At 39.1% G+C, this 23,628-nt stretch overlaps 1 protein-coding gene across 9 annotated transcripts in view; it reads right to left on the reverse strand.

The window, feature by feature from the left end:
- WDFY3 (WD repeat and FYVE domain containing 3) overlaps nt 1-23,628 on the reverse strand; it is a 279,105-nt gene that overhangs the window by 17,310 nt on the left and 238,167 nt on the right. For all 9 annotated transcript variants that reach the window (XM_047717875.1, XM_047717871.1, XM_047717877.1 and 6 more), the window contains 13 exons: nt 22,220-22,340; nt 21,599-21,684; nt 19,317-19,397; nt 16,755-16,809; nt 16,419-16,538; nt 14,973-15,090; nt 13,614-13,720; nt 11,842-11,995; nt 7,622-7,713; nt 7,195-7,407; nt 3,961-4,108; nt 2,308-2,462; nt 1,204-1,362 (listed from right to left, as the gene is read on the reverse strand). In XM_047717875.1, the coding sequence (XP_047573831.1) occupies nt 1,204-1,362; nt 2,308-2,462; nt 3,961-4,108; nt 7,195-7,407; nt 7,622-7,713; nt 11,842-11,995; nt 13,614-13,720; nt 14,973-15,090; nt 16,419-16,538; nt 16,755-16,809; nt 19,317-19,397; nt 21,599-21,684; nt 22,220-22,340 (1,609 nt within the window). The remainder of the gene's footprint in view (nt 1-1,203; nt 1,363-2,307; nt 2,463-3,960; nt 4,109-7,194; nt 7,408-7,621; nt 7,714-11,841; nt 11,996-13,613; nt 13,721-14,972; nt 15,091-16,418; nt 16,539-16,754; nt 16,810-19,316; nt 19,398-21,598; nt 21,685-22,219; nt 22,341-23,628) is intronic.

The raw sequence follows: 23,628 nt of genomic DNA on the forward strand, positions 1-23,628 counted from the left end.
AATTTAGAAAAATCTAACTTTTGACTAACTTTCTGAGTAACTTCTGACTCCCCCAAAACTTAATTACCAATAGCCTACTGTTGACTGGAAGCCTTACTGATAACAAAAATAGTCATGTAACAGATATTTTGTATACATATTGTATTCTTATAATAAAATAAGCAATAGAAAATATTACTAAGAAAATCACAAGGAGAAGAAAATACATTCACTGTACTAGGTTTATCAAAAAAGGTCTGTATATAAGTGGACTAGGACAGTTCAAACCCCTGTTGTTTAAGGCTCAAATGTATTACTTAAATACAATAAAATTTACATGTATGTTAATTTTATTTACTTACTATTATTATTATTATTTTTATTTATTCATCTGAGATCAAGAGATATATAGAGAGAGAGCACAAGCGGGAGAAGCAGACTCCCCGATGAACAGGGAGCCTGATGCAGGGCTCGATCCCAGGACCCGGAGATCATGACCTGAGCCAAAGACAGACACTTTACCAACTGAGCCACCCAGGCACCCCTTACTTATTTTTAGAAAGCAAAAGAGAGAGCACTCACACAAGTGAGCATGGGGAGAGGCAGAGGTGGAGGGAGAGAAAGACGGTAAGAATCTCACAGCAGACTCCATACCCAGTGCAGCCCCACGCCAGGCTTGAACCCATGACCCCGAGATCATGACCTGAGCCGAAATTAAGAGTCAAGAGTCAGATTCTCAACTGACTGAGCCCCCAAGCTCCCCATATTAAAAAATATATTACCTAGGGGCGCCTGGGTGGCTCAGTGGGTTAAGCCGCTGCCTTCGGCTCAGGTCATGATCTCAGGGTCCTGGGATCGAGCCCCACATCAGGCTCTCTGCTCAGCAGGGAGCCTGCTTCCCTTCCTCTCTCTGCCTGCCTCTCTGCCTGCCTGTGATCTCTGTCAAATAAATAAAAATAAAATCTTTAAAAAAAAAATATATATATATATTACCTAAAGACAGCTTGCTTCAGATTTTAAAAAAGGACCAGCTTAGATCATTTTTAGAAATAGTACCACCTGATTTCATTTCCTTTATTTAAAGACCCATTTCTAGCAAAAGAACATTATTTTTTTTATTTTGTCCATTAGATCTGAAGCACCTTGGAATTAAAGAAGTTTTGTAGTTTCTCTAGAGTGCAGGCTGCCAGGATGGGTATGTCCATCTTCTGTTTATTCTGTTACCTGTTTGAGAGTGAGGGTCTTAGCCTTTTCTTTCGAGGTGCCCATCTCCCAGACACACACAACTGTGCTCGTTCCACCTGTGATGACCAGCTTGGGGTTGGGGCAGATTGCACAGAGAATCTGGCCCCATTCAGACAAACATTCGTAAACAGTCACCACCTGTAAAATAAAACAGATGTGAGACACGTATGCCATCAAGTTCTATCAGCTTCTGGATCCCAGTGAGCACACTGAGTGAAGGGGAGCCCCCAGGCAGGTGCCTCACAGGCAAACGCATGTACACTCCGGGCTGGATTCACTCTGCAGCATTTCCACTGATGCTTTGCCCTGAACCCTGAACCCTACCGCCTCCCAACTACAGCTGCTGTGAGAAACCATAACGAAAAGGACTTTGCTCCTAGTGGGTGTCTCCAGCTTCTCCAGCCCTAGAAAATGACGTTCCGACTATGATGCTGTATACGATCCAGGGGAGAATCTGGTAGAAGGAGGTGTTTGCTGTAGCCAGTTAGAGGTAAGCGGGAATCAGGAGGGCTGCCGTTTAATGAAGTTAACTAAACAGGGTTGTATCACAGCGCAATGCACAGACTTGCGCAAACTAGATCCTGCCCGCCACCTGGAGGGGACCAGCAGAGGGCAAGCACAGGGTACCGGACGGGCACGACGCAGGGCCTCTCAAGAACTGCTATGGGACTCCACACGGAGGCTGCTGCCACCTGGGTGATGGGCTGACGGGTTTTCCATCCGCCACTTAAGCGTACTGAAGCAGTAAGTGGGCTTTCGGTGATTCACCATAAAGAGCCTCTTGTAGTGGTCAAAAATGTTGACTACGTGGCTGGCTAAGGACCTCTTGGAGGAACGCTTTGTAGGGGAGGGAAACTGTTAGAGGTCAGTACACAACTTTTCAAAAGCGGCTTGTTCTGTAGGAAACCCACCTTGTCCACTAGCTCCTTTAATCTGATCTCATGCTGTGAAGCTCTCCCTTCTTCTGGGCTCTGGAGGAGCAGGTGACTAGCCCTTGTCCTGGGCTCTTCCCACCCCTTTCAAGCAGGATATCCAAACCACAGAAGAGCAAGATTAAACGAGTGAGCAAGAAACAATGCAAACCTTGTCTGACTCATAGGTTCCCAGCCTGCAGCTCAAGTCGGCATAGCCCCAAGCGAAAGTTTTGTTCCAGGTTGGTGGAATAAGAACCTTATTCTGTTCTACTGCAAGAATGCCTTTATCTGTGCACACTATTTGGCCCACAGGCTCCTTAAGTTCTGTAAAAAACAAATCAACAGATCAGAATAGGGACAAGGAAAATGAACCTCATGATCCTACAGAGGTCATCATCTCAAATATTCCTATCAATCAAGCCTCCTAACACATACATTAGGACAAAATGGCCTTAGAGGGAGAGGCTGGCTTCTGAGTCTCTGCTGCATGATACACATCGACCCTAACAGGTGTTCTGCAGGGCTTCCTTCCGGCCTTCCTGTCTCTTGACCCCCCTGGGGTTGGCTCCTAGCAGTTGGCCTGTCTTCTTGACCATCAGGACTGCACAGAGTAATCTGGGATGCTCTCCAGAATCTGTGCACAAACCTTCAACCAATCTAGGCCTGCAGCACTTCCCACATGATATCCAGCCTAAGACTTCCTGAAGGAAGGACAGGCCATCTCCCAAGAGGTCCGACTCCCTGCTGAGTACACCAGTGCTCCATGACCATCACTGGTGCTGAGTGCAGCGGGCACAGGGCGGTCCGTGTCATGAGCCAAAATGGCACGGAGCTGGTAGCCTATTAATTAACCAGACTTTGATACTCCAATTTTTAGATTTAACAGTGGTAACTTCAAGACTTTACAAAAACCTTTGTTCACTCTAAGAAAAATACCCACTTGGAAAAGCATTTTGTTGCTTATTTAAGATTGTATTTACTTATTTGGGAGAGAGTGAAAGAGAAACAGGGAGAGAGGGAGAGCGTGAGTGGGTGGGAGGCAGAGGGACGTATAGAAGCAGGCTCCCCACTGAGAAGGGAGCCTGATTCAACCAGGACCCTGAGATCGTGATGACCTGAACTGAAGGCAGATGCTTAACGGACTGAGCCAACCAGGCGCCCTGAGAAAGTATTTTTAGATAACTCATAACCATATTAGATAAAAGACAGATACTTTAAGTTGGCATATTAAAAATGCAGTCTTTCAACTGCTATTTCTAAATTGGCAGAACACATATAAATGAAGATTACAAAGGCTTTTCTACATATATAATATAAAGTTGAGCTACAAGATTTGGTCTATTAGAGTTTTCGCTATCTTAGTAGAGAGGAGAAATCTTTTTGGTTCTTTTTTTTTTTTTTTTTAAAGATTTTATTTATTTATTTGATAGACAGGGATCACAAGTAGGCAGAGAGGCAGGCAGAGAGAGAGGAGGAAGCAGGGTCCCCGCTGAGCAGAGAGCCCAATGCAGGGCTCAATCCCAGGACCCTGGGATCATGACCTGAGCTGAAGGCAGAGGCTTAAAACCACTGAGCCACCCAGGCGCCCCTTTTTGGTTCTTTTTGATGAAAAAATCCAACAGACCGAAAAAACCCAAACCAAAACAAAACAAAAGGAAAAGGAGAAAATCTAACAAGTATTTGGTGATTTATCACAAAAAGTATAGCACTCATTATAACTGACACTAATGTTTTAAGACACATGTGTTAGGCTAATCACATGTGTGACTATTAACTACTCCCATAGAATCATGAAGCAAAGGCTGACTTCTTGTCACCTCACCTTTTACAGGTGTTAGAGAAGGCCTCAAGTTGTCCAGGTGATGGAAAAAGATCTTGTCACTTGTAGACCCCGGGGGGGCAGAGGCACCCGTACTGTCTCCATTCAGTCGGCTCCTCACACGCTTTGGAGGGTGAGGTTTCTTAAATAACTGGGATGAGAGAGGATGACACGTTTTACAATGAAAGCTAACATTTATTAAACCCTTTTAGATGTCAAGTATTATGTTTTTATTTCACTTACACTTCACAATGACCACTAGGCGCTACATTTCCCTTTATCACCTTCCCATTATCACCTTTCCCATTTGAGGAAAGAACTTTTAAGGAGACTCAGAAGGATACTGGAGGTTTCCCATCTTAGCAAGCAGGGGTGGGACCATGAAAACCTGGGTTACCACCATGCTCACTGCTCTTCTGATCTCCTGACTTTTCAGGAGTAAATCAATCTACTCAAACTATTGTTGATCAACCATTACTTTCCAATGATTTTAAAAAGTAACCAGTTCTTTATAGTCAGACACCATTCTGTACCACTGAGGGCAGACTGACATTCTCTTTATTTCTGGCAACACGGCCTTTCTTTATGTGACATCATTTTGGTGTCTTTTAGATGCTACTAATTTGTTGAAAGTATGAATGCCTTCTTTTTACTTTGCAGTACTGTAAGGGGAAAAAAAGAAAATAGTCATTTAAGATGACTATTTTTTAAACACTGCACATCTTCGAAATAGGTGCAGAGCCATTTCTGTTAGAAAACTGTTATCTGAGGAAGATATTTGGAAAATCTGAGAAAAAATGAGACTTAAAAATGACTAGAAAACCTTCACACTTTATGAATGTGACATTCTGGATTTCCAGAAGAAAAAATAGAAAAAATGCTTTGTAAAGAGAAAGACATTTTAGGCACCCAAACATTTAAACCCCTTGTTCCTGGTCTACATGTTTCAGGGTTCTGTTATTTTCTCTAAATGACACAGACTCTACAGTTGTATAAAAGGACTCACTCCCCTACTTTAAAGCATGTTCATGAATGGACATTTGCTGAAGAACTTTTTTTATACAGATATCACATTAATAAATTCTTTTTTCTTTAAGATTTTATTTATTCATTTGACAGAGAGACAGAGCAAGCACAAGTATGCAGGGCAGCAGGCAGAGGGAGAGGAAGAAGCAGGCTCTCCGCCAAGCAGGGAGCCTGATGCAGGACTCGATCCCAGAACTCCGGGACAATGACCTGAGCCAAAGCCAACACTTAACTGACTGAGCCACCAACTGAGCTCCTGTTGAAGAACTTTTAAGAGGACCTAAGGATAGAGCACCTCACCAGGCCAGGGTATATAACAATGTATGGATATGCTGACCGTTAGACCTAGATTTTCTAGGACGGCATACTTTGAAGGACTCTATCAGTCTCTCGAACTATAGTTCCCAGGCTCAGAGTTTAAGTCTGCCTCTTAAACTCAAAAGTGGGACTAAAATCTGTGACAGTGCATGTGTCTTGATTTTTTTGGTCAGAATATTTGCTTTTCAGAGGGTATGAAACAGTTCCTGTGCTTGTAACCCTCAGAAAAAAAGGAAAGGCTTAACTACAATTCTTCAGCTGCGATTAGAGTTTATCAATAAGCATTTAAGTTTAAAAGCAAACACAATTCTGGGGTGCCTGGGTGGCTCTGTCAGTTAGCGTCTGACTCTTGGTTTTGGCCCAGGTCTTGGTCTCGGGGTTATGGGATTGAGCCCTGCGTCAGGCTGGGTGTGCAGCCTGCTTGGGGCTCTCCTTCTCCCTCTGCACCCCCCGCCCCAAGGTAAACACAGTTACTCGGTTGGTAGATCAGAGTGCATTGTGAGTGGTGCAGTTACAGGCTCTCCTGCTATCTGTCATCCAGAGAAAGGCCATTTTTCTGACTGTTCCCAAACATCGACCCTGGAAACCTCTAAGTTGGTTAATGTACAAAAAGGGAGCCCAAGAGAGGTATCTGGGGCAGGAACAGAGAAGGATGGCTAGGCCAAAGTGTAGACCCAGGGCACCTGGGAAAGGCAGGTTGTTTGAAAGGCCAGCAGAGAGTGCCTTTCCTTAGGGGCTGGCTCCTCCTCGTGCATCACCCCATCCTGGCATGCCTGGTGCATGAAGTCTCTTCTGCAGAGGGATCTACTGCATGTGGGTGCTGGGTGGCCATGCTCTCGGTCTTCCTGTTTGGGTTCCAGACAGTGGTCAGAGCGGCCAGTGATGGGCTGGTTCTTGGCACACCCATACACGCCCCCTCCTACAAGAGCACTCATCACACCTGTATCACTAATCTAATCCAGATCACTGTTGTCTGTCCCCTCCACTGTCACTAAGAGCTTCCGAGGTGATATTCTGCTCCTAACTTGGTTCCCCTACAGTGTGTGCATGTGTATGAGACTATGAACAGAATGATCTTTATTTTTCAGTTTTTATTTTAATTCTAGTTAATGTACATGGACAGAATGATCTTTCAAGTCTAAGTATGGGGATGCCTGGGTGGCTCAGTCAGTTAAGCACTGGCCTTCGGCTCAGGTCATGATCCCAGGGTGCTGGGATGGAGCCCTGTCACGTCAGGCTCCCTGCTCAGTGAGGAGTCTGCTTCTCCCTCTCCCTCTGCCTCTCCCCTGCCTTGTGTTTTTTCTTTTTTCTCTCTCTCTCTCTCATTCTCTGTCAAATAAGTAAATAAAACCTAAAAAAAAAACAACAACAAAAAAAGTCTAAATAATGAGGCACCTGGTTGGCTCAGTCGGTAGAGCATGCGACTCTTGATCTCAGGGTTGTAAGCTCAAGCCCCACACTGGGTGTAGAGATTACTTAAAAACAAATTCTTAAAAAAATAAACAAATAAATAAAAAATAAAGTCTAAATATGACCATGCCTTTCCTTGCTCATTGTCAGCACTGGCTTCCTGCTGGTCTTAGAATGAAACCCCATCCTGTGTGCTGTGGACCCCCAGGCCCCATCTTCTTCCCTGATTGCAGGTCTTGGGCAGATATAGGAAAGCACTCCCTGCACTCGTCTGAGGGGAAATTCTCTGAACAACATTTCTATTTACCTGGCCTGCAAAGCAGGAGAAGAAAACAATAATTGTGGAAGCTACTGAACCTATTAGGTGGCAGGGCTCTTCAATAAAAACTTAGCCTAAACTTGCTATATGGTCATTCTTCATCTACAGCAATACTAGAGCTTAAAAAATGAGACTGAGAGCATCAATGATAAGAATATCCATACCTGTTTAGGGATCTGACCAAAGTTATTAATGAACCCTATGGTGGCTGTCTCCTTCAGTGGGTCATTTATGTTGTAGATGTCCACTTGACCCTCATAAAAAAGATGGTGGAAGACATTTACAGCTTCTACCGCGGCAGGGCCTTGCTGTTTATAGCCAAAGATTAAGTCAATCCACTCATGCAGATGGGCACTCACGTAATCACATTCCAAAGCCTGTAATTTCAAAACACACATTCAGTCATAGGCTGACTTTTATTACTTGTTCAGAAAGCAAAAGGAATTGGCCAGTGATCCAGGAACTGAAATAACTAAAAATCGTAAGAACAATATCTGTAATTTGAATAAATGGGTGGTATCTTGCTCTCTTTGTATTGTGGTCAACAACCCATTGAAATCCATATTCAATCACAAAGGATGCTCCCATTACCTCACGGTGGACTCGGATGAATTCCCGTGGGTCCCCTTTTGCCCACGGTGGAAGGATAACATCTCCCAGCTTGGTGCCATTTTGTTTACAGCCTGTGCAATTAGATAAATTAAAAAGACAATGAAAGATGGTAAATAAGTAAAGTTAAGTAAGATGGTAAATAAATAAATAAATAGTAACTTTATATTAAAGTAACACATAAATAGTGGGTTAGATTCGTTACCAGATCTATGAAATTTTACCATCAGAAAGGACCCTCTGAGATCAGCTACTCTGCTATTTCCCTAGGTCTGCTTCTTAGAGAATTCCCTCAGAGAGATTATTAAGCATTGGCAAATCTGAGGGACCCCCCCCTGACAAATGGCTTCAGAAAATGCTGAGTTATGCAACGTTAAACATGTTTCTTCTTGTAAGACTCTACAGAGGCAGAGCGCTTCTCCAGGAGGGATATTAGACACAATATTCCTGAAATTTAACTGACTGCAGGACTCCTTTTTAACGAAACATTTAGTGAGCCTATTGTTTTGAGTTTGTAGAAACTGCTCAAATTCTATCCCCTCAGGACTGAGCATTTGGAAGATCTTTAGCAATTTCTCTTAAATCTTCTTTTGTTTGGGCTTTTCCTGAATGCTTAGAGCTTGGTGAGTCATCAGCAGTAAACCAGTACTGAATTTCTTCTCTTAATGTTTTGACAAAATTTTGTCTCTCACATGGAAGAGGTTACTGAAGGAATACCTAACTTCTCAGTCACTGAGGAGTTTGAGTGTTCTCTTTGCTAAAGAGGAAATAAAAATACCAGTCTTCTAGAAATATATGCAATACATGTGATATTTCCTATTTCTGATTCTTAAACTCTTGAGAGAGCTCTGTAGAACTGACATGTATTTTGCTGTAAGGATTCTCATTAAAAAAATAAAACCTGAAATGTACGTTTCTGCTGTTAGTATATCATCTAACAGAAAAAAAAAATCTGGAAAAACTATGGGGCTACCTAGCAGAAACAAAAAATGCATACCAAGTGATATTTATTCCATGGAAACTGTTAAGTCATAGCTAGACAATCTGAAAAATACTAAAGGAAGTGTTTGCTATAAAACCTGTCCACAACAAAACATATTAAATGGGACTGGCATCTCAGGAAACAGGTCCTCTCTTTTCATTTTTTGGAAGTAAAGGCCAAAAAATTAATTTTAGTCTATAGCTTTCCCAGATACAAATCAGGTGATCAATGTAAAAAAAAATGACTCTATGAATACTAATGTTGACTCACTAGCTCAACAGTAGTTGGTTAGGTAAACAGCTATATTAGACATTTTCAGAGAAGTACAATTGTTCAAATTCTAGAACACAAAGGCAGTTTCAAGTGAGGGCCAATAAAAAATATTTCCCACAGAAACAATCTTGTTCTTGTCACTGGTATTTGATGGCTTATTGACAAAGTGATATTAAGTGAGAAACATAAAAATCAGTTTATTGTTTAAAGTGATGTCTTGACTTGGTTGGAAAAATTACCATATGACTTAAGAAAAAATAAAACAATCGAGTTATTACCATCCCTCCGCCTCATTCATACCCCTCATTCCACTCCCTTTGAAATACCACCCAAGTCTCCAGACTTGACATATAATCTACTTTAAAAAAAATATGCTAATCATCCCTAATATTTATGCAGTATCATTTTATTTCACCTGCACTAACTGCAATTTTAAAATTTAAAGAGAACACTCTGTAGTATACTCTTGGTCTGATTCTGGTACTTTGCAGCTCTCTTCCATGTAGATCCATATCCAAGGGTATAAAGATAAGAAGACCAGGGGGAATGTTACTCATCCCAGAGCCAGGGAAAAAACCAAGTGCTCTTCGTTTTACATCACTTAAAGATAATAAAAATAGTAAACACTGTTTGGGAGTTTTCTTTCTTTCTTTTTTTTAAGTAATTGAAGTGAAATTTACCTAACATAAAGTTAACCACTTTAAAGTGAACAATTCAGTGGCATTTAGTACGTTCATAATTTTGTGTGGCCACCATCTCGATCTAGCCCTAAAACATTTTCATCACCCCACAGGGCAGTCTTGTACCCATTAAGCAGTGGCTCCCCATTCCTCCTGCCTGCCCCCCCACCCCTGGGTAACCACCAATCTGTGTTCTTTGTCTATAAGACTGACCTATACTGGATATTCCATAGAAAGAGAATCATACATTATGTGATCTTATGTGTCTGTCTTCTTTAACTTAGCATAATGTTTCTGAGGTTCATCCGTGTTATAGCATGTATCAGTAATTCACACTTTTCCATGGAGTACCATTCCATTGTATGTACATTTCACAATTTGTTTATTCACTGACAGACATGTGGCCTGCCTGCTCCTACCACCTGGCTATTGTACATAATGCTGTTCTGAACGGGTGTGGACAGGTAATCTGCTTGAGTCCCTGTCTTCAGTTCTTTCGCATATAGACCTCAGAGTGGAACTCCTGGGTCATAGGGTGATTCTATTTTTAACTTCTGAGACACCACCAAGCTAAGCTGTCTTCCACAGCTGCTAAGCCACCTCCCATTCCCACCAGCAGTGCATGAAGCTTCTGCTCTCTCTACACCCTCATCGGCTCTTGCTCTTTTCTGTTGTTGTGGCTTTTTGTTTTCACCACAGCCATCCCAGTGGATGTGAAGCGGTACCTACGTGATGTTCACTGGCATTTCCCTAATGACTAATGATGTTGAGCATCTTCTTATGGCCATTTGTATAACTTCTTTGGAGAAATGTCTACTTGGGTCATTGGCCCATTTTTTAATTGGGTTATCTTTTGGCTGTTGAGTTGTAAGAGTTATTTTCAGGACTCTAGACCATTATGAGATACATCACTTGCAAATATTTTCTCCCCTTCTGGAGGTGTTCTTTTCACCTTCTTCATAATGCTCTTAGATGCAGAAGTTTTACATTTTGATCAAGTCCAAGTCATTTTTTTTAGTTGCTCATGCTTGTGCTGTTATATCCTACCTAATAAGGCATCAGCAAATAAAAGATCATGAAGATTTAACCCTATGTTTTCTTCTAAGAGTTTTACAGCTTTAGCTTTTTTTTTGTTTACACTTTTAGCTCTTATATGCAAATAGTGTTTTTTAAAGTGTGTGATTTCATGGAAGGAAGATGATTTATTATGAAGATGAGCATGACAAAAATACATGGCTCTTTCTTTATTTATTTAAAACTGGATAATTTAGTTCAGTTTGTAAGTGGTCTGGACTGGACTCAATTTCAGGTCTTTTGCTGGGGCTATTAAGAGAGTCTTATTACCTTTCCCATTAGATCTGGAGCTATAATTTCAAAAAGTTAGAACTGCCAATGGACAATCAACAAAAATTATATAAAAAACTATTTTTAGAAAGAAAAATCACTCATATGTATTAGATATGAACACTTCTCTAAATTTTCTGTTAACAAACTTTGAGGTAGTATAGAAATGATTTATATGTTGAACACTTAAATACGATATGAAGTATGAAAAATATACAAAAATAGAACAATGTCTGGCAGGAATATTCTGAAGTGGAAACAATGGAATTTTGATATGTCTTAAAAGAAATACTCAGAAACCTAGATCAGCAAACTATGTTCCAAAAAACTGCAGCCAAAATCAAATCTATTTCCTGTAACTGCTGGATTATACAAAGAGAGCAGAGTACTGACGAAATTTCTCTCCTTTTTAGGACTATTGATTTGTTTCTGTTTTTCTAGATAATACTAACCTAACATGATAAAAAAAAGAAATTAACTTGAAGTTATTCTAAAACTCTAATTTTAAAACATATCAGCATGCAACCTGAGAATGCCTTAGGCAATACATAAGATTAAAAGAATACATGAAAAATGTGGATATTTCATTTTTGGCTATTAATTTCGACCATAAGGATTTTTAAATAAATTTTCACCTCCCCTTTGTTTTTATTGAAATCACAATATTCTGAGCATTAGATGCAATCTGCATCAATTTTTAAATCTTCCCAAGACTCCACATTTGAAACAGTTATTTTGGGCATAAATGTATTTTTCCTTTTATATTTACTCCCACACACCCAATTATAGTAAATAAGAGCTGCTGAAACCACAAGGAAGTCTTTCCTTGTTTGTGCGTACTGCAGACACTATTCAGGAAAGTCACATTTCTATTGGTCCTTTCCCGGTTAGTGTTCCGATGACAGCACCACAGCTGTACATACCTAGATCAAAGTTGTTGGAATTGAACAGGAATTCTGGTAAGTAAAAAAATTCGGGGATAAGTTCTTTTACATCTGCCATGTTGTGCTTTGATGCTGAGTACCAGGCCTCGCGCACACTGTGGAACATCCGGTCAGCCAGGTCGAAGTGGCCTCCCTGTGGACGGAAGAAGGCACTGCTCTGTTAGAGCCCCATCGCCACACCTCATGGCTTCCGTCAAGCTCACGGGCTTGAAAAACCCAACTCAATACATTTGGTGACAATTCCATTTTCCCCCATCCTACGTCAAACACACAAAATTTTAAATAATCACAAAAAGAAAATGAATTCTTTTGGGGGTGTTTCTGACAAAGTGCTTAATGCATGTATTTTGTAATCAAAGTGAAACCTAAATACAAAGACTTTGAAAAGTCACTAAAAAATGAGTTTTTATTGAGAGGGCAAGAATATGAAATATGAACTATGAATTCTTCCATAGTTTCATGATGGTCTCCTAAAGAAAACCAACCAAGATTCTAATGTAGCCATCTACAGTTGAAAATATTCAAGTTGTGTGTGTGTGTGTATACACATATATGTGTGTATATATATATATATATATATATTAGACTGATTTTATAAATTAACACGACATTCAAATGCTCACAATGTTAAGGATTAGGTGAAAAACTAAGAAAGTGATCAAAAAGTTATATGTAACTTTTTGATATATATAACAAATTCAAATAGAAAAGGGATTTCTTACACAGCCTTATAGATATAGCACACCTTCCTCAGTCGAACTCCCTCAGTTTTCAGTGGACAGAGTGTAATGTCTTTACACTGAAGCTCACTGCGGGAAAATGCCAAAGTCCATACACTGCGCCACCAAGACCTGCCACAATCTGACTCATTACCTGTCTGAGGGCATCCTCTGAATTTCCCCTCCACTTACTCTGCTCCAGACACAGTGGGCTCCCTGCTCATCCTAAAACATCTCAGCCACATGCTTAGCTTGGGGCCCTCTGCCTGGAACACACTTTCTCCAGGCATCTGCATGAGTAACTGCCTCATGTCCTCCAAATTTTTGCTCACTTTCCACCTTTTCAAGGAGACCTAGTCTGACCACTCTATTTCAAACTACACAGCACCCTTTTCTACCACCCACTCCTACTTCTGTACTTCCCAGTCCCTTTCGCTGATCCATATGTTCTGATAGCATGTATTGTATTCTAAAACACTTTAAGATGTATTTTTGTTGTTTTTCTTGTCTGTTTCCCTCAACTAAAGTATATATGCTGTACAAAGTAGGGCTTTTGTTTTTATTCATTGATATCTTCCACGTACTTAGAATAGTGTCTGGTACATAGTAGATATTCAATAAATATTTGCTGAATAAATGAAAGAGAATGTGGAGGAAAGCAATTATAATAAAGAAGATAGCAAATGAGCTAGACTGTATTTTTAAAATATTTGTTGCTAATTTAAACCAGTTAAGTCTGAATTCCATATACCTGGCTGGAAAGCACGTGGTATTTGCTTCTTTGACTAAAGGACCCTGGCTCTTGTTTTACTCATCAATTCTGATATAGTGAAATGCCACTTGAATTATGTTTCACCATTCTTTGTGACTGAAACTTCATAGGACTTTTTGTAGATAACAAACATTAAAGATAACATTAAAGATAATATTAAAGATAAAGATAACAACATTAAAACACACACACTCACACACCAATTTTAAATAGAAAGAAGGCTTGAATAAAATAGAAAAATGCTAAATTTAGAGTTTTACCTGCAGCCTTAAGAATATCTGTGTGAAAGGCTCCATCCTTACTAGGTATGAAGCCACAATCATTGCAGATGAATAGTGGGTCCCATAGTGGTAGGCTGGAGTTTCTCCTGTTCAAAAAAATTAAAACATAATTGAAAACAAAAGAGTAAATGTGAAAAATAAAATTGGTATTAATAGGCTTGAAAATGCTAATGCCTGTGATTGCTGCAACACTAAACACAATTAGCACTGTTTGTAGTGTGAGAACATTACGGCATCACTGTAGTGTGAGAACATGACCTATACAAAGCCCCTCACTTACATATCTGGCAGTAATCCAAATTAAGTATAACTCAGTGCCTTTCCTCACAAATTTAGCACATGTAGGAATTCACGTTTTGAGGGTTATTGTAATAGGTAAGCCTTAACAACAAACCACCTTCCACTAAAGCAGGATACTGACTTACAGCTACTTTTTAGGATGCTCTGGCTTTGCAACGATCTATTACTCTAAATTATTATCTATGAATATTACGTAATTATTATTACATACTCTCCTTCGTAGGAAAAAAAGGGTCCACACAGGGAATACCTTTAGGCTTAAGCTTAGTTTTTTTTTTCCTCCTTTGTTTCACCCATTCGGTGCGGGTGGTGGTGGGCAGACACATGAAAAACATTAAACATAACAGGGGGCCTGCATGGTGAAGTTGGTTAAGCACCTGACTCTTGCTTATGGCTCAGGTTGTGATCTCAGGGTTGTGAGATGGAGCCCTGCATGGGGCTTTGTGCTCAGTGGGGAGTCTGTTTAAGATTCTCTTCCCCTCTCTCTGCCTCTCCCCAGCTCACACATACCTGTGCATGCATGTTCTTTCTTTTTCAAATAGGTCTTTTAAAATAAAACACAAAATCAAAACACTAAACATAACAAGTAATAAGTATAGTTTCAGGAGGTGGTGGCTATTATTGTTGTTACTGTTATTATCATTATTATTATTTTATTTATTTTATTTTTTTTAAAGAAAAGGATTCTAAAAAGTGTCTCAATAAAATTAAAAAACAGTTTAATTAAGGAAACTGTAGTTTCTGGGTTAAACAGGATTAAAGGCAGATTATCTACCTAATGGGAAATTTCTGACCTATACAAAGCAGACAGTTTTCTGCCAGTACCTGATAAGCTACCTAAAACATGTCTTCTAAGCATGGCCATCAGTTGGCATGCAAAATCTGATAGCTGTATACATGTGTGAATATATAACTTATACAGATGTAATGATACATAAGCAAAGATAAAGGAAAAGATACAGACATGGCAGACCACTAAATAATGACTTTACGTTTGCAACTGAGGCACAAAGTCCAATGACAAGAAAAGTTACTTACCATTAGGATCTTCCCAGTCTTTATACCGCTTCTTGTATTGAGCTAATCGTTCATCTGTCTGTGCTCCCATTGGCTTAGCCAGGTTTCTAAATGTCTTGGGATTAGTAAGATCTACCTCCTAAAATACAAAATGAAATCCACTTCCAAATTACTCTACGCCTTTCATTCTCGCCAATGTAGGTACAGTGACTATAACAGACGACAGTGATTTATAAACGTTTGTGATCCCACTGGCAGAACGGGGCTCCAAAACCAAGCTATGTACTTGATGGTTATCCGTATTTTATAGACAGGCACATGGCAGCTTGTTAACCGGTTCAGTCTGAAGACAACTACTTTGGAAATTAAGAATTCACAGAAGACACTCAGAATCCAGGCTGGAGATGAGGAATAAGGGAAAATCCTTCCCAGTCTTGGCAAGGACATGGCAGGGGACTCGACACAAAAGCCTGGAACTCATCTTTATCTCCATCACCCACGTAACTGTAGCACCGAATCTCCTTTCTGTTCTCTTCCTCTCCTCCCCCATTTCACCCCAACTTCACTTCTGAGTATTCCCTTCTTAGAGGTGATCGGGCAGTGAAATGAACTAGAGCACTTGGTAATTCATTCATCTCTGAAAGACAGCATACCAGACTACGTGACTTCCAAAATGAGATGGAATCTTTCAGTCTATCTTCCACCAATTATTTTAAAAGTTCATTTCTAACTGACTTAATTCATATACTTAAAAGAGAAACAAATTCACCACCTGGGGTTTTCAAAGTAAAAATCTGGAATATGCACTGGGGGGAGGAGTATTTAATCACTGTCCTTTTAAAGGGCGTCACGGCCAATTTTGCCAAACTTATACTTTAAATGAATCCACATCCATGAATATAAGTCAAAATCTATATGCAAAATCCCTCATCAATACTGGTTAACTTTGGTTAACTCAACAAAAACTAAATTGTATGCTAAGTATCAGGCACCGTTCTAGGGGTTGGGAATTGACAGATACGGGATTGTCTTTGTGCTCAAGGGATATACATGTAGGAGCTACTTTGGGAAGAAGGGTACTGTGCTGAGGTTTCTAAATTCTCTCCAAATTGTGATGACCATTACTGAGTAATTTTAAACAGTGATGACTCAATTAGTGTTTCTGAAACCAGCTGCAGTGTAGAGTACAGAGAGACACCCACCAGGGGATACAAATTAACAAGCACTTAAGAAAACCAAATAGATATTAAGAATAAATATCTAAAAAATTGGTCAATGACTTAAACTTTGTACAAGTCAAGCTAAAACTCTTCTCATCTTCTTGTAACAAGTGCCCGTTGAGGAATTAAAATTATAAAAATTATAAATTAAATAATAAATTATAAACCAAGTAAAACATCTGGGCAAGTTAAGTACCTCTTAATTACTTTTGAAGATGTGTTCCACTTACACAAAATGCTTATTTACCTCTGAGTCGTAATCTGCAAGGATCCAGGGGAAGACAGGATACTGCATGAGATCATTATACGACCTGCCAGCCAAAGTGTTCAAATGCATCAAATACTGGAAGTTGCTGATTTCACCTCTCTTGGGAAAGATCAACAAAGATTCATTTCAGGACCATTATTTCTACTATGTTCACTTTAAAAATTTTTATTTTTTTATATTTTTATTTTTCCTAAAAAGAACACAAAGTTTTTTTTAATGTATGTATTTTATGGATTGTTGAAGGGCTTTCAACTGTATAACTTATACCATCTAACTGCAAATTATGAATGAAACTTGTGTTTTCATTAAGCCTACCTCCCATCTCTGAGTCACAGACTTCTCGCCAACCAAAGTGCTAAGCAACCCAGACCTAAAAACAAGAAAAGATTAAGTTACAGGCAATATAATTTTAAATCTGAGCAATAATCAAGTTGAAAAATTTACATCTGGTCCAGGAAATTTTCAAACCATGGAAGACCTATTACAAATGAGTCTTAGTGTGTTATAACCAACATTTTGAAATATGAAACAACAGGGAATTCAACTGAAGAAAACAGAGAACACTGAAAAGCATTTACAGTAAGCCAAAGTATTTTCAGTCAATTTTGTGTTAGAATTTGTAACTCAGTTTGTGGGTCCTGGGACGCAATACAAAGTTCATTTTTTACCTTGGGTTATAGCAAGAACTTGAAAAACAATGATCTAGTCCAACAGTCTACCTTTTACAATGACCTGTACATAAAGAAATGCGAAGACATTAAATTGGAATAGCTGAAATAGTATACATAGCACATTTCTTAAAAGAGAAGTTGGAGAGTGAATAAAAATATAAATATTTTATGAGAGGAAAGTCATTGCTGTTTGGATCATTTGGAATTACAGACTTTTTTGGGTATCAGATGTTCCTGGAATGCTGTAAAACCCTTCTTAAGGTTTAACACCTTCATAATATTCGTTATTAATGATTTGAAGATTGTGATTTGAACACAATCACCCATAGGAAAGCACTGAACTATGTATTTTACTGCCTGAAAAGAAATCAACAGATTTGTAAACCTTAGTTCTTAAAGATTTCTGGCTCAACAGTAGAGGTAGCACTTTCCATTTCTAGGTAAGTTCTTCCCATCAGGCAAACCAAATGTACAGGAACTCTCCCTGGAAAAAGAGCTATGTTGACTCCTCAACTTTATAAGAAAGGGAACAACTGAAAAGATGAAGTTGGAAATGAATTTCTGCTTCTTGCTTTTGAACTTTTAACAGATCTTTAAGAACTGCCAGCTCAGCACAGAAAGTAGTAAGAACAATGAAATAACAAGCTGAAGATTATGTAAGCAGGTGAGAGTACTGGCAATTTAATTACAAGTAGAAAAAAAGGCTCAATGTGCTGGAAGGGGAACTTTTATTGCCTGTCGTTTATCTTAACAACAATACAAATGATTAGGAACAGAACATAATCTGAGGTCAAAAAAAGCACCTATTTAGCATTTGTATTTGCTAAACCTCAGCTAAAGAAAAAGAAAAGCAACAATTTAAAAGAGAAACACATGCATTTAATATAGTTAGATGCACACAGACCAGAATCAAATTTTATTTACAAATTAGAGAACCCCCAGTAAAGTTTAAATCACTTTCTTGCATACTGCATCATTTGTAGCCGAAAGCACTGCTTCTTTTCCAATGAATTATATAAATGGCTACCAGTTCCTGAGTGACTATAAATGGGTTCTTGAAATGGCTGTATCATTCAGAAGGACTTTCTAAGATTAAAAGCAAGTAAAATGAACATAAAGGAACTACTGATAGGTCTGAACGCATAAAAACAAGAGTTAAAATTTAAATATTAAAAAACAAAATTAAGAGGAAAACCGGGCAATTTGCAACAAATATAACAAGTAAAGGAGCAGTAAACATTATTATAGAAAAATCCCATCAAATGGATAGCAAGAACTCAGAGGAGATGTCAAGTAGACTTACCATGGTGATCATTTCTCAATTACACAAATATCCTATCATTATGTTGTATACCTTGAAACTACTATAATCATATGTCAATTATATCTCAATTAAAAAAGAAAGTCAAACCACCATCACCACCACCACCAAAAAAGAACTCAGGAAAAAAATGGGCAAAGTTATGGATAACTCACAAATGAGGATTTTAAATGGCTAACAAACATATACAGTGCTCAAGATTACTAAAATAAAAGAAATACACATTTAAAAATCGAGAAAGCATCTTATAAAACTAGTAAAAACGAAAAGATAAATATAAAAAGTTGACAAGCATCTACTGAGGTAAGTAAATTTACCCGCTAGTGGTGGACTATAGATATGTTTAATTTTTATGAAAATCAAGTTGGTTTTGCTTATCAAAAGCCTTAAAATTCACACCTCTTTTTTTCACCAAGGGGATTTTACCCCAAAAAATCATGAGCAGTCACACTTGCATTATTAGAACAAGGAAATCTGACAAAGATGAAGTATCCAAAAATAAGAGAATGCTTTATACATACCATGAATAGGTATTAAGTTAAAAGTAATATTCTGAAGAATTTTGTAATCGCAGGGGTAACAGTTACATATAACACTGCATGGAAGAAGCAGAATAAAAATCTGTCCAGAGTATGAGCTCAGTTACACACACAGGACCGTATGCTGCTTAACGGACTCAAGGAAATCGATCAGACCTTGAGTGCTGATCTGACAGGAATGATGATGCATAGCGTGCCTTTTTCTTTTAAAGTTTTCAGTATTTAAAACATTCTGTGTAACCACTAGGAGGAGAAAACACTCATTCAAAATATTAAATAATACTGTGCAGATGCAAACCATCCTACTATCACTATTAAACTATGATGTAAGAACCAATCAACCTACCCCTGCTCCACACTTGTGTTCGGCCGTTGCCCAGACACAGACTCTGAACTGTCAGTTAGAGATGGCACGACAGCCAAAAACCTGGAAAATTTAAAAACAGCATAAAATTGGAAATGAAGCCAAAGTCGGGACCTAATGGGAGCCCCAGAAAGGCGGATACATTCAGACCTTGACTGCTGCATTTACCCCTCCCCCACCCAGTGAACAGCAGGCAAAGGGAAAACACAATAATTGGAATCTGTTACTAGAAAGGGTCAGATATTGGCTTCCAAGCCAAATATAAAAGGCCACAGCAAAATCTGTCATTCTGGATTTTAAATATGCTGTCATATTACTGGAAGAAAAAGCCTTGCAACACTGATGTACAGAAACTGAGTCAACTTAATGAAGTCCTAACGAGTGATTAACAGCTAAATATTCACATGACAGCAAGTAACAAGGATAGCAAAACACTGGGAGAACAGGGACAACACTAAACAAATGAAGATACATACACAATAAGCAACTTTATGTGACACTTCTACATTTTTTTCAGAGTTGCCCACAATGTCAACATATATATTTTAAAGGTGGAAGAGAGTTATAGGAAAATTATTAGAACAGATGTGGTCCCTGAACTTAGCACATACACAGACATTTTTCAGAGAAAGACAAACTCATCTTGTAACAGCTGCTAATTAGGAGAGCAAACAATTTCCAAGTGTTGAAAACAACATCCTTTAGAAGTGAATACAACAGGGGGCGCCTGGGTGGCTCAGTGGGTTAAGCCACTGCCTTCGGCTCAGGTCATGAACTCAGGGTCCTAGGATCGAGTCCCGCATCGGGCTCTCTGCTCGACAGGGAGCCTGCTTCCCTCTCTCTCTCTGCCTGCTTCTCTGTCTACTTGTGATCTCTCTCTGTCAAATAAATAATAAATAAAATCTTTAAAAAAAAAAAAAAAAGAAGTGAATACAACAGGTAACTAAAATTTCAGTCCCTTTATTGGCTCTTCCCACATGTGAAAGGAGTTTGGGATTACCAATCACCATCCACAGGCACTTTGTCTGATGAACCCCCCTCACTCCCTTGTGCTCACAGGTAGTATTACTGGACCGCGATGATAAGCGATGTTGCTTGGCATTAAACATTCCTCATAGAAGTAAGGTGAAATATAAAACTTCCCTTAGTAGAGCACTTGCTACCCAAACCACCCTTCAAAGAATTAGGGGAAGGTCTCTTGTATCTGTGATCCATTCATAAAAGTCTCATTATTCATACATCCAACAGAAATATATATATATATATTTTAAAGATTTTATTTATTCATTTGACAGACAGAGATCACAAGTGGGCAGAGAGGCAGGCAGAGAGAGAGGAGGAGGAAGCAGGCTCCCTGGGGAGCAGAGAGCCCGATGTGGGGCTCGATCCCAGGACCCTGGGATCATGACCTGAGCTGAAGGCAGAGGCCTCAACCCACTGAGCCACCCAGGTGCCCCCAGAAATATATATATTTTTAAGATTTTATTTATTTATTTGGCAGAGAAAGAGATCACAAGTAGGCAGAGAGGCAGGCAGAGAGAGAGAGGGGGAAGCAGACTCCCCGTGGAGCATAGAGCCCGATGTGGGGCTCCATCCCAGGACTCTGAGATCATGACCTAAGCCGAAAGCAGAGGCTTTAACCCACTGAGCGCCCCCAATAGAAATATTTTTGAGCACCATGTATTCGTACTACTTTTCTTTCACAAGGCAAATTCTGAATACAGCTTACCAAAAGTAAAATATGATTAGGTTAGATAAACTGGTTTATTTGGCTATCCTACCTTTTTGAGGATGAAGGTATCAACCTCTCTTCCAAGGCCAAGGAAGGTCTCATATGAATATAATTTCTAGGGCAACTCAGTCTCTGCATTCAGTGCAATGCACGCAATGCAAGAAATGGCACTGTATTCTTTTTTAGTAAATAGGAAAGAAGCCTATTTTGAACCTGAAGTACTATTTTTTTAAGCTACAGTTTCCTCATTCTTTTACATTTAAAGACACAGGATTCAATGATATGCAGCTTTTGATGGTATCTACTACAGTGACCAGAAAGATAAACAGTATTTCACAACAGAATAGCATTGCTTTAAAAGATAATTAGAAGAATCATGTTTCAACAGGTTGCCAAAAATGAAACAAACATTTTCCTCCAAGAATTCACTGATCTCAAGATCCTAGACTTTCAAAAACTAGCTTATCTGGTACTAGTTTCCCTTACATCCCTTCCCATGATAGCATTATCAAGTATTCTTAATAAACAATACCTTTGGTAGACTTTATTTCTAATTCCTTTCTGAAATGCAAGGAGGTAATTCCGTCCATCTCCAGAGAAAACCTCCACAGCAATAGGCTGAAATGTTCAAAGAGAAAAACATTAAGAAAAACACACACAAGGTCATATATTAACTTTTCCACTATGAATATCTACAATGTTGAAGAAGTTAACTTTTTCAAAAACATTTTCAGAGTCATGAATTCCCAGCAGATTAAATTACAAAAGAAACAGAGCCAATGTGCTCTGTTCAATTTTTGTTTCAAAAATCTTTATAGAATACTGGTAATATAATTAAAAAACTCTAATTGGAAAATTATAGTGAAGATGCAATTTTTATATTAAAAGACACATGTTGATTTGCATGCTATATGAAAAGATGGATAATAAAGATATTAGGCTGTGTTTAAATAAAAAGAGAGAGAGAGATGTATTATATCGAGTTGTGCTCCCATGAGACACGAGTTTGCCTGTCATAAAATCATCTAAGGAAATCCTGTAAGGGACAGGATAGGTCCTATTAAGGGTTTTCATGGCAAGTATGAGTTTTAAATAGTATCTCCTCTGAAAAAAGGAAGATGACAAAATGTTTAGTACTACTAAATCAACCCACCTGCAAGAGATACCTCCTTTTATGTACTTCCTTAATATCTTCATATGCAAAAATGCTGCATGTTCTCTTGAGCTGACTGGGGCCTTGCCTGGCTCCTCTAGGGATAATTGGCTCATGCATACTACAAGCAGCCGAGAGAAAAAAGATAAACAAAAACACAGCAAGAGATAAATTCACTGTTCAACAAAGGGTGTGTTATTTTCAACATATGAATAGGGAACAATACATCACAATACTGAGTCCAAAAAATATGTTTAAGAGAATAATATATTAGCTATTGAGCAAACAAAGAACCCTTTTGATGATTATGATTTAAAAAAATCCCACTAGGGGCACCTGGGTGGCTCAGTGGGTTAAAGCCTCTGCCTTCAGCTCAGGTCATGATCCCAGGGTCCTGGGATCGAGCCCCGTATCCAGCTCTCTGCTCAGTGGGGAGCCTGTTTCCTCCCCTCTCTCTGCCTGCCTCTCTGCCTACCTGTGATCTCTCTCTGTCAAATAAATAAAATCTTAAAAAAAAAAAAAGTTAAAAAAAAAAATCCCACTATCAGGGCCAACTTATGTACTAGGCACAGCTGGTACAATGCATGCGTAGGTCCACCTGCTTTTATTTGTTTATTTTTTTAAAAGATTTTATTTATTTATTTGACAGAGATCACAAGTAGGCAGAGAGGCAGGCAGAGAGAGAGGGGGAAGTAGGCCCCCAGCTGAGCAGGGAGCCCAACGTGGGGCTCGATCCCAGGACCCTGGGATCATGACCTAAGCTGAAGGCAGAGGTTTTAACCCACTGAGCCATCCAGGTCCCCAGGCCCACCTACTTTTACGGGCCCAAGGAAATGTTTTAATTTTTTTTTTTTAAAATCCGAAGAAAAAAGTTGAACTTTTTGGTAGAAGAAACTGTTTAATGTATAATATGAATATATTCATCTTTAAAGCAACACAGTCACAAAATATAATTTTTACATTTTGAACACCTCACACTGTCGAATATAGACACTGTCTCTGTGGTTCCTTCCTAGGACAGGTTTCGAATACTTCCTCTCAGCAACAGTCAGGGCCACATTATGACATTCATGGGCCCCTTGCTCCACATAAAAATATTAAAAATTATATTTTGTGACTGTTGCCTTAAAGAGAGAAGAGCACCTTGGCTTTCTAAGCCTTAAAATTTCTGTCTTCCTGCTGGCTTTGTCTTCTGGGTTTCTGTTCCCCACTCTCATCCCACAGGACTGGCAAAGGACAAGGAAGATAAAACTCAATTAATTCCTGCCTGTGCTTTACTCACGCTGTTTCGTGGGTGCTCAGAGGACAGGAACACTTCCAATTAGTTAGACAACTGTGTAGTTACCTGCATTTTCTCTACAACTGTGTTTGTACTAAAATTTAAAAACAATTTGCAAGTTCTGAGTAAG

The sequence above is a fragment of the Lutra lutra genome, chromosome 2 (assembly GCF_902655055.1).
Source record: "Lutra lutra chromosome 2, mLutLut1.2, whole genome shotgun sequence".
In the NCBI taxonomy this organism is placed as follows: Eukaryota; Metazoa; Chordata; class Mammalia; order Carnivora; family Mustelidae; genus Lutra; species Lutra lutra.